The sequence below is a fragment of the Apus apus genome, chromosome 26 (assembly GCF_020740795.1).
Source record: "Apus apus isolate bApuApu2 chromosome 26, bApuApu2.pri.cur, whole genome shotgun sequence".
NCBI lineage: Eukaryota > Metazoa > Chordata > Aves > Apodiformes > Apodidae > Apus > Apus apus.
In genome coordinates this window covers 4,476,191-4,486,933 of record NC_067307.1, presented here as the reverse complement: position 1 = coordinate 4,486,933, position 10,743 = coordinate 4,476,191, and the positions used below count along the sequence as shown (strand labels likewise).

Below are 10,743 nucleotides of genomic sequence, written 5' to 3'. Positions count from 1 at the left end.
ACAGCACCAGGACAGAGACAGCACCATGACAGAGACAGCACCAGGACAGAGACAGGACCAGGACAAGAGACAGGACCAGGACAGAGACAGGACCAGGACAGAGACAGGACCAGGACAGAGACAGGACCAGGACAGAGACAGCACCAGGACAAGAGACAGGGCAAAGGACAAGAGACAGGACCAGGACAGAGACAGGACCAGGACAGAGACAGCACCAGGACAAGAGACAGGGCAAAGGACAAGAGACAGGACCAGGACAGAGACAGGACCAGGACAGAGACAGGACCAGGACAGAGACAGGACCAGGACAAGAGACAGGACAAAGGACAAGAGACAGGACCAGGACAGAGACAGGACCAGGACAGAGACAGGACCAGGACAAGAGACAGGACAAAGATGACAAAGGACTAGAATCAACAAAGACCCCCCCCAGGAGACCCTCGAGCAGGCATCATGACAAAGATAGCCAATTCCAGGAAATGAAATGCCTATGTGAAAGAATTCTGGGAACTCATTGACATGGAGCTGAAGATGCCTGGTTTTGGTGTCTGTTAATTAGTTGTGGTGTTTCCCTGACCGGTCGGATTCACCATTCTCCTGGTGAACCCCCAGCGCAGCAGGAAGGAACGCCTGCTCAGCAACAGCTTGTGTCTTGCGACTGGGTCCTGATCTCGGGACCCTCACCCGCCTCCCACTTGGGCGAGGAGCGTTAGAAAGAAAAAGGGGGGGTTGGAAGCTCCCGATTTTTTTTTTTTGTTTCAGGCCCCAGAGTATCCCCAAGGATCCGGAGCTCTCACCGGGCTCCCGCGGCCTCCCCTCGGCCCCGCAGGGTCTGCAAGTTTGCTCAGCCCCTCAGCCCCCTCAACCCCCTCAGCCCCTCAACCCCCTCAGCCCCTCAGCCCCCTCGGCCCCTCAGCCCCCTCGGCCCCCACAGCCCCCTCAGCCCCTCAGCCCCCTCGGCCCCCACAGCCCCCTCAGCCCCTCAGACCTCTCAGCCCCCTCGGCCCCTCAGCCCCCTCGGCCCCCTCGGCCCCTCGGCCCCCTCAGCCCCCTCGGCCCCCACAGCCCCCTCAGCCCCTCAGCCCCAGAGCCCCCTCAGCCCCTCAACCCCTCAGCCTCCTCGGCCCCCTCGGCCCCGGAGCCTCCTCAGCCCCCTCAACCCCACAGCCCCCTCAGACCTCTCAGCCCCTCAGCCCCGGAGCCCCCTCAGCCCCTCAGCCCCCTCAGTCCCCACAGCCCCCTCAGCCCCGCAGCCCCCTCGGCCCCTCAGCCCTGGAGCCCCCTCAGACCCCTCAGCCCCCTCAGACCCTCAGCCCCACGGCCCCTCAGCCCCCTCAGCCCCTCAGCCCCTCAACCCCTCAGCCCCTCAACCCTCTCAGCCCCCTCGGCCCCTCAGACCCCTCAGACCCGGAGCGCCCTCAGCCCTTCAACCCCCTCAGCCCCTCGGCCCCCTCAGCCCCCTCGGCCCCCACAGCCCCTGCAGCCCCCTCAGCCCCGGAGCCCCCTCCAACCCCTCAGCCCCCTCAACCCCTCAGCCCTCTCAACCCCTCAGCCCCTCAAGCCCCGCAGCCCCCTCGGCCCCTCAACCCCCTCAGCCCCCACAGCCCCTCAGCCCCCTCGGCCCCTCAGCCCCCTCGGCCCCTCAGCCCCTCGCCCTCCACCCCGGGGCCTTCCCCATCCCCCAGTCCCACCACCCGCCGCCTCCCCCGTAGCCCCCTCGGGCCTGGAGCCCCCCCAGCCCAACCAGCCGCCGCTCCCGGGCGCCCCGCGGCTCCTGCTCGTCCTCCCGGCCCCGGAGGCCTCAAGGCCGCGGCCTCTGCTGCTCCGCCCCGGGGCCGCCTCCCACACCCCCCGGGCCTGAGCGGCTTCCCCGGGGGGAGAGGAGGGCGGCGGTGGCCGCGTCAGAAAGCAGGCGGGGCCGGGTTTGGCTGTGGGGAGGACTTTAATGTGTCCCCGCGCGGGGGTCTCGGCCGTGGGGCAGCGCGGTGGGCCCTGCAGGGCCTGCCCGAGGTGCCCGGGCTGCGGGGAACCTTCCCCCGCGCCCTGGCTCGGCCGGGCTGTCCCTGACGGGTGCTCAGACGCCTCAAGGTGGTCGAGGAAGAGACGTGAGAGGGACCTGGAGCCCCACGGAGCGCGGAGGTGCGCGCCCCGTGCCCGGGGAGGGATGCTCAGACCCGGCGGGAGGCTGAGGAAGAGATGTCAGGGTGGCCCTGAGCCCCACGGAGCGCGGAGGTGCGTGTCCCCTGCCCGGGGAGGGATGCTCAGACACCCTGGAAGAGGTGTCGGAGGGACCCTGCGAGATGCTGGAGGCACCGGGAGCCCTGCAGTGCCTGGGGCGCCGGGCGGGCTCCTGCTCCCGGCACAGCCCGTCCTAGAGCTTGAGCGCCGTGACACGCGGGATGTGGAAGGGACAGGTCTCCTCTGACCCCGTAGAGCTGCGGGAGGAGGAGGAGAACATCAGGGGGTTGAGGAGGAGCCCGTATCTCCTCTCCTTGTGTCCTCTCCCCTGGTAGGAGAATCATAGAATCACAGAATCACAGAATCCCAGGGGTTGGAAGGGAACTCAAAAGATCATCCAGCCCAACCCCCCTGCCAGAGCAGGGTCACCTGGAGTACATCACACAGGAACATGTCCAAGTGGGTCTTGACTGTCTCCAGTGAAGGAGACTCCACAACCTCTCTGGGCAGCCTGTCCCAGGGCTCTGTCACTCTCACAGTAAAAAAAATTGTTTCTGATATTCACCTTGAACCTCCTGTGCTCCAATTTGCATCCATTACCCCTTGTCCTGTCACTGGTCATCACTGAAAAAAGCTTAACTCCATCTTCTTGACACTCACCCTTTACGTATTTGTAACCACTGATGAGGTCACCCCTCAGGCTCCTTTTCTCCAAACTAAAGAGCCCCAGCTCCCTCAGCCTTTCCTCATCAGGGAGATGTTCCACTCCCTCCATCATCTCTGTGGCTCTGCACTGGAGTCCTTCCAGCAGTTCCCTGTTCTTCCTGAACTGAAGAGCTCCTTCTCCATAAGTAGAACCAAATGCATGTGAATTATGATGCATGAACTATGTAACCTTACATGTCATTTTGAAAATGACTTGTGTGTCAAGATGCCTTATGGGACAGGATAAGAAGGGTCCATTTATCCAAAAAGGAGCCAGTCAGCACTCTTGTAAGAAAACTTGCCCGCGTGGCAAAATTGTTGCTGATCAATCAAGAAAATTGGAAACTGTTGTCTTTGTAGCTATATGATGATAGATGGTCTTGAAAATATATAAATACTGTCAGTCTTGGGCACTGGGTTGGAGCACTTATGGTGGAGGTATCCCCAGTGCTGCGATAAAAGATGCCTGCTTGATTTGTTGTTGCTGAGTTCCACACTCAGACTGCTAGCTTCCCACCTGGGTGAGGAAGGTGAGGAATCAAGGGGGTCTGGAGATCCTGAGATGTGTGTGTCACCCCACCCCAGGCAGCCCACCCACCTGCCCCCTGCCCACCGCTTACATGAGCCGGTTCCGGATGGGGCGGAAGTGTTTGGTGAGCCTGATGGCGAAGATGATGTTGGGGATGAGGAAGAAGGTGCAGCACCCCAGGCTGAACCAGAAAGCGTTCTGCAAAGAGGAGAACACGGGGGTCCCTGCTGAGCTGGAAGGAGTTTGGGGGAGCCTTTTGGTGGCTGGTCCTGGTGGTGAGATGGTGGAGGATCCCGCGCACGGCGCAGCATCTCGCCACCAAGCAGCAGAAATTCCTGGAGGGGCCTCCCTGATCACCCCTTGTGGGGGGTCCTCCATGGGCACCCTTCGTGGGGGGGCCTCCATGGGCACCCCTCATGGAGGGTGAGGGTTGGGTTGCTCACCCAGGGCTCAGCGATGCGGTCACACAAGATCACCCCCCCGTTGTCCAGCGCCGTGGCGAGCGGCTGGCACGAAGCCACGTCCTCCCTCAGCTGGAACGAGAGGCAGAGATATCTGGGCTCAGGGTGGGGGGGTGTGATGTGTTTTGCTGCCTTGGCTCAGTGAGGGGCTTTGCAGGCAGCACCCCCAGGGGTCCCACGGGGCAGCACTCACTGTCTGTCCCACCCAGCTGAGGTACTGCGAGAAGTAGCGCAGCTCCCGCCGTGTGAAGCAGCCGATCTCCTGGGCAGAGGGAAGGCAGCATCAGGGCAGGCACCACGGTTCCCAGGGCAGGCAGCATCAGGGCAGGCACCACGGTTCCCAGGGCAGGCACCGTGCTGCCCAGCCCAGCTTCAGCCCCTCTCCAACCAGGTTGTCATGTCAGGGCTGGAAACTGGAGGCTTCAGTGCCCCTTTTCCCTCTTAGCGCCCTGTTCTCGCTCTCTGTTTCTGGCTGTGGGGAGTATTGTGTCCAGTTCTGGGCTCCCCAGTTCAAGAGGGATAGGGATATACTGGAAAGAGTCCCAGTCGAGAGCTAGGAGGATGGTTAAGGACTGGAACATCTGTCATACAAGGAAAGCCTGAGAGACCTGAGGCTGTTTAGTCTGGAGAAGACTAAGAGGGGACCTGATTAATGTCTATAAATATCTGAAGACTGGGTGTCAAGAATGGGACAATCTCTTTTCAGTGGTGCCTGTGACAGGACGAGGGGAAACGGCACCAAGTGACAACACAGGAAGTTCCACCTCAACATGAGGAAGAACTTCAGTCCTGTGAGGGTGGCAGAGCCCTGGGACAGGCTGCCCAGAGAGGTTGTGGAGTGTCCTTCTCTGGAGACTTCCAAGACCCCTCTGGATGCCTTTCTGAGTGACCTGCCCTGGGTGTTCTTGCTGCTGCAGGGGGGTTGGACTTGATAATCTTCAGAGGTCCCTTCCAACCCCTCTGATTCTATGATTTTGTACCCCCTAAGTGTTAATCCAGGCCTGGCTCACCTGCCGGAGGATCTGCTGGGCTTGCACAGGCAGCCGGGCTTCCACCGAGGCCGTGGTGGCCAGGGTCGTCTTCACCCGCTCCTGGGGAGGCACGGGAAGGGAAGAGCATCCTTAGAGCACCCAGCAGCAGGATGAGTGTCCCAGGGGTGCTGGGAATTTGGGCTAATTTCTGGAAAGCAGGGAAAGAGGGACCTGCCCCAAGCAGAGAAACCTCCTTGCAGGGAGCAGGTGAGGTTAAACACCAGGGGATGGCTCTGAAGTGCCCTGGGTGCTGCAGGGGGAGTTCTGATCTGCAGCAGCAAATCCAGGTGCTGAAGGAGACTGATCCTCCCCCTGGGTGGTAGTTTTCCTGGCTCTCCCATCACCCTGTAACTGGCTTTTTTGGGGCCCTGGCAGGTGGGACCCATGAGGTGCCAGATATTTTTTTGAGCTGGAAGAAACCACACAAGTACCTGGAGATGCGGCGCCAAGCGGGAGAGGAACTGGACACTTTCCCCCAGCTTTGCCTGTGGGACAGGGAGGTGAGAAGGGTGAAAAATCCCCATCCCTCCTTTCCTGGGGACACCACCGGGCAAACACCAGCAGCATCACGAGCCACCAGCCCAGCACGGACTCACCACCAAAGCCTCCTGTGATTGCACCGTGGAGTTTTGCATCTGCCAGAGGGCCCGGGCCTCGGCGGCCAGCCGCCCTGCCACCGTGCCGTTCCTCTGGGGGGACACAACGGGGTGAAGATGTCCCCATGGGGACACAGGCAGCCCCCACCACCCACCCCACCTCTCACCTGCATTTTCTGCAGCCCCTCGAGGCTCCTCGCCAAGCCAGGCAGGCTGGTCTGCACCACCGGGTTTTTCATCTGGGGGAAGATGGGGCTTGGTGGCTGCCCCAGAAACCTGGAAGCCAACCCTGGGGCAGGGGGGGCTGGGCTACATCCTGCCCACCACACTGGGAAGCAGGTCTCCCTCACCTCCTCCTGGAAGCGCCCATAGTCCACCTCATCCACGCCGCTGCGGGCGAAGGTCTCCAGGTCCTGCCGGCCCTCGCTGCGCAGCAGCCGCACGTCACCCAACCGCGTGGTGAAGTCACCCAGGAGCTTCTGGAAATCGGCCGTGTACTGCGGGGTGAGAGCAGGGGGAGGCTGCAGGGCTGGGGCCGGCCACCTCCATCCCAGTAAGCCCAGTAAAGCTCCTGCATCCTCACACCACTGCCCGAAGCTCTGGCTGGAGCCAGCCCTCACCTTGGGGGATTTTAGGTGCTCATCCAGGTCGTAGGACCTGTCGAGCTGCAGCACCTCCCACAGCCCCGCGCCGCTCTTGCACTCCCTGGAAGGCAAAGGGACATTGGTGGCATCACCCTCTCAGCAGGTCCCTGAGGTGGAGGGGCAGAGGTGGCACCTGCAGCACCCACCGGTACGTGGTGCTGAGGTTGGATTCCCTCCTGATGTTGAGCTGGCGGGTGAGGTTCATGGATGGAGGCAGGTTCCCGGGGGTGTCGATGAACTGGGCCAAACGGGAGGGAAAAAAAAAAGAGGGTTGGGGTGGGCAGAAGCATTCCCAGCAGTGATCCTGGGTGTGCTGTGCCCTCACTGCTGTGTCCTGGGGTACCCAGTCCCAGCCAGAGCTGTTCTTTTATTTATTTACAGTCCCCATTTGCAGAGCCTCACCGGGTTGCATTTGGGGGGACCTGTAGGGACCTGCCTGCGTGTGCAGAGCACAGAACCAGCCCTGATCCCATTCCCAACCCCAATCCCAGTCCCGCTGCAGTGTGCCACCTGCCCCAAGCACCCCTGGGATCCCTGAGGACCACAGGACAAGGGTCCTGCAGGTAAGAATATTGTCACCTGCAGGAAATTAACAGCACAAGGGCAATTCCCTGCTGCTGATACAAATCCAAGGATCTAATCCTGAATTCAGCCTTCTGGTTTGGGATGGGGCTTTTCCAGGAGGGTTTAGGGAGAGGACACAGAGTTTTGGGGGTATTTTGGTCCACACAAGCGGAGATCTATGGGACAAGGGGTGGATGCTTGGTCACCCACCTTAAAAATCTCCTGGTTGACCCAATTCCTGCAAACCAGCGTCTGGATGTTGCCCCCAACCAGGAAGGTGGCAAAAACCAGGAGGATGAGGAGCCAGGAGAACAGGAAAGCCAGGCCCACGCCACTGTGAAGAGGCAGAGGAGGTGGCTTTTGCAGACCCGGACGGGCAGAAAAAGCTTGTGGGGACCTGCCCATCCAGCTGCAGCCCCGTGGCTCCATCCCGCGCCCGGACACGCCGGCTGCCTGGGAAGGGCCCTCAGGAGCAGGGCCGGGATGTGGGAGCTGCCAGCACCCAGGGAGGAGCAGCTTCTCCCAAACCCGCCGGCACAGGCAGTGGCTTCAAAAGCCTCTTGTCTTGGCCAGCTCCTGGTTCCTCCCTTGGCTTTGCCCCTCTGGTTTTGGGGTGGGGGGCAGGGGGTGAGATGGCAGCAGTTTCCCCCCTCAGCCTCCAGCACCTGGAGAGATGCTTACACCAGGAGAAACTTGGCGCCGGCTTCTCCTCGGCACTCATAGTCACCCGGGTCCTCCCGCTTGGAGAGCCCGTAGGTCCCCAGGGCCATCCCTGCCACGTTGCAAGCGAGGATGAGGAGGATGATGGAGCACAGCACCGTGCCCGCGATCCACCTGGAGGGAAGAGCAGCAGGGCACAGCCTCGAGATACGAGGTGGAGGCACCAGCTGGGGCTCGGGGGTTGCTTATCACCCATCTCTGCCACACCCCCTGCACCCCTTTGTGCTCCCCGGGGTCACCTGTACTGCTCAAAGCGCTCCACCTCCCGGAGGTACGGCTGGCTCCCATCCTCCACCTTCACCAGGACTTCGCTGATGGGCCCGGTGTAGTCGGGGAGGGGGAAGCCATCAGCGATGGACTGCACCTTCTCTGTAACACGGGCCATCTCCTCCCGCAGATCTGCAGGGCCAAGGCCATGCTGGAGGGGTGGCTTGTCCCCTCCTCCCACCCCAAGTCCCCAGATTGGGATTTGCCCCACAAGGGGTGTCCCCGCTTGCTCTGGCTGTCCCACTCACCCTGGATAATCTGTGCCATCCTCTCCACAGCCAGCTCCGGGATGGAGTTGAAGGTGCCATTGCCCTGTGAGGTAAGATGGGGTGCTGAGAGGCTTGTCCAGAGCTGCCTGTGGGCACCAGAACCTCCCCCCCGCCCCTCGCTTCACCCAGACCCCTCCCAACCTGACGAATCATCTCTGCAAAGTCACTTCGGGGCAGACCAGCCAGCGCCTTCAGAACCTTCTCCACCGACGGCACCTTGGGGGTGGAAGAAGCAACCTGTGAGCCGGCGGGGTGCTGGTGGGCACCGTGACCCAGCAGCAGGGACACCAAGCAGCCCGTCCCACCTTGCTGTAGTCGGCGCCCAGCTCCAGGCTGCGTGCCCTGCCCAGGACGCTGGCGCAGGAGGTGCAGCGCGGGTCGTCCAGCAGCTCGACCACGCGGCGCCGCCGCTCCCGCAGCGCCGGCTCCAGCTGGGCCCGCGCCGCCGCCAGCGCCCGCGCCGTCCTGTCGAGAATCTGTAAATGGTGCAGCGAGGTCTGTAGGTCTTAAAGAGAAAGCCCAGGGCTAGTTCGAGGCTGCTCAGCTTCTTGGCCTGTCCCGGCTCTCTCCGGCCGGGCTTCGGCACCGGCCGCGGGGGGAGAGCTGCTCTGGGACGTACCTCCAGCCCTGTCCTGCAGGTCCAGCAGTGCTGCGTAGGTCACGGCCTTCAGCTGCGCGTGGATGGAGAGCCCCACGCTCCGGCTGAGCCCTGCAGGGATCACAGAATCACCAAGGCTGGAAAAGACCTTTAAGATCATCAAGTCCAGCCTATGACCTGACACCACCACATCAGCCAGACCATGGCACTAAGTGCCACATCCAGCCTTCCTGTAAACATATCCAGGGATGGTGCCTCCACCGCTTCCCTGGGAAGTCCTTTCCAATGTCTGATCACCCCCTCCATCAGGAAGTGCTTCCTGATATCCACCCTAAACCTCCCCTGCAGCAGCTGGAGGACAGGCCCTCTTGGCTTGTTGCTGGTTGCCTGGACAAAGAGCCCAACCCAGACCTGACTCCAACCTCCCTTCAGGTAGGACACCCCCTTGGCATCTCATCCCGCTGGGAAGCTCAGCCTGCCTGTCCCCGGTGCGGTGCTTACCCCCCAGGTCAGAGATAATCTGCTGTCGAGGCACCTCAAACTGGTCTACCACCATCTGCACGCCCTGCCAGGAGAGAGGAGCCGGTCGGCTGGGGCCGGGAGCCGCCGGGAGGGGAGGAAGCCCCACGTTGCCATTCAAAGTACGTTTTTAATGCAGCCGCGTCACCTCCTCTCACTTCCCAAACTGCTCCGTGAGGGACGCGCCGCCATCCCCGGGTTACACCCCATGCTGGGACATGTTGGGGGGGGGGTGAGTGGGGTGGGTGGGAAACCCACCTGGGGGACGTTGGCGATGTGCTGCCCCAGGGTGCGCAGGGTGGCCGGCACGACCCCCAGCCCCAGCTCCATCTGTCCCTTCACCCGCTGGCTGGTGACCAAGGCGCAGGTGACACTGGTCCTGCCGGGACGAGCAGGCGGTGACGGGGCTGCCCGCTAGAGCCACCCCAGCCCCGTCCCCTTGGGGACCGGGCTTCCCCACCGCCCCGGGGGACTCACAGGATGACGAGGGAGGTGAGGGACAGGCAGGCCAGCAGGCAGCGGCGGCGACAGCCCAGCGAGCGCTGGTGGACGCGCAGGCGGCCCCCGCAGCGCCGGCGGCTCCGGCAGTAGCAGAAGCACATCCCGGCCACTGGCACGGCCACGGTGAAGAGCAGGGCCACCGCGGCGCAGACAACATAGCCCAGCTCGTACTGCACCACCTGCAAGGAAAGCCTGCTCGGTGCCCGTGCGCCCGGCTTTCAGGGTGCTCCGGGTGCCCCATCCTAGTGGAATGCCAACCCATCCCGTGGGAACCCCAGTGTCCCAGCTCACCTGTGATGTCCGCACTGAGCTGGGGTCGTTCAGGGCTGCCCTGAGCAGCTCTGCAAGAGAAATGGTGGTGCTGGTCAAAGGGGTCCCACCGAGGCACCCCCAGCCCTGCCCAGGCAGAAGGGCCGGGGTGGAGGAGCCCCGGAGTAGCCCGGGACACCGGGAATGCAGCTGGCAAAGCCCTGGCGGTGCTGGCACCCGTGGTGGTGGGATCCTGGCACCCGTGGTGGTGGGATCCCAACGCTCATGGCAGTGGGATCCTGGCACCCGTGGTGGTGGGATCCCGGTACCCGTGGTGGTGGGATCCCAGCACCCTGGGGGCAGTGGGATCCAGGCTCAGGACTCACCCGTGGGCAGAGGGTTTTGCTGGATGAGGTCCAGGCAGCGCCGGACGAGGCCGTAGAGGGGGTCGAGCGCGCTGGGCAGGCGGTGCAGCGCCGGCACCCGGATCTCGGCGTGCGTGTCGGTGAAGCGCAGGATCCCCCCGGGGCCGGCCAGGTGACACTGCTGGGTGCCGGCAGGATGCAGCAGCGCCCAGGCCAGCAGCAGCCCGGCTGCTCGCATGGTTCTGGAGGCGAGGAGAGAGCCGAGGGGCTCCGTCAGGCTGCGAGAGGGCGCAGGGACATGCCCGGCTCCGGATGGTTCTCTCCGGGAAACCTGCCTGACGGGTCGGCCGCCGCTCAAAGCCCAGACGCTGCCGTGGCTTGTTCCCCCGACGGGCTCCCCGGGGCGGCTGGGCTTGGCCGGGCTGCGTGGAGGCGTTTCCCAAACCATCCCGGGCCTGTTTCGCAACCCCAGGCATCCCTGAGTCACCCCCGCGGGGTCCCCGTGGTCAAGGCTGTTCCCCAAATGGATGGCAAAGCCCCCCTCGGG

General features: G+C 63.1%; 2 protein-coding genes across 2 annotated transcripts in view; one reads left to right on the top strand and one right to left on the bottom strand.

The window, feature by feature from the left end:
• Nucleotides 1-2,371: 2,371 nt before the first annotated feature.
• On the bottom strand, nt 2,372-10,434 carry PROM2 (prominin 2). Its single transcript, XM_051640621.1, has 23 exons — nt 10,218-10,434; nt 9,874-9,923; nt 9,559-9,761; nt 9,340-9,460; nt 9,064-9,127; nt 8,584-8,673; nt 8,270-8,469; nt 8,106-8,180; nt 7,944-8,007; nt 7,668-7,827; nt 7,390-7,542; nt 6,919-7,042; nt 6,291-6,382; nt 6,121-6,205; nt 5,851-5,997; nt 5,668-5,739; nt 5,501-5,593; nt 5,336-5,389; nt 4,884-4,964; nt 4,067-4,135; nt 3,856-3,945; nt 3,504-3,610; nt 2,372-2,435 (listed from the first exon to the last, which is right to left on the bottom strand). Exons 1-23 carry the CDS (start codon nt 10,432-10,434, stop codon nt 2,372-2,374), a joined length of 2,475 nt encoding a protein of 824 aa, XP_051496581.1.
• DUSP11 (dual specificity phosphatase 11) overlaps nt 10,433-10,743 on the top strand; it is a 7,744-nt gene continuing 7,433 nt past the window's right edge. Inside the window, exon 1 of the mRNA XM_051640758.1 lies at nt 10,433-10,630. Within this exon, the coding sequence (XP_051496718.1) occupies nt 10,433-10,630 (198 nt within the window). The remainder of the gene's footprint in view (nt 10,631-10,743) is intronic.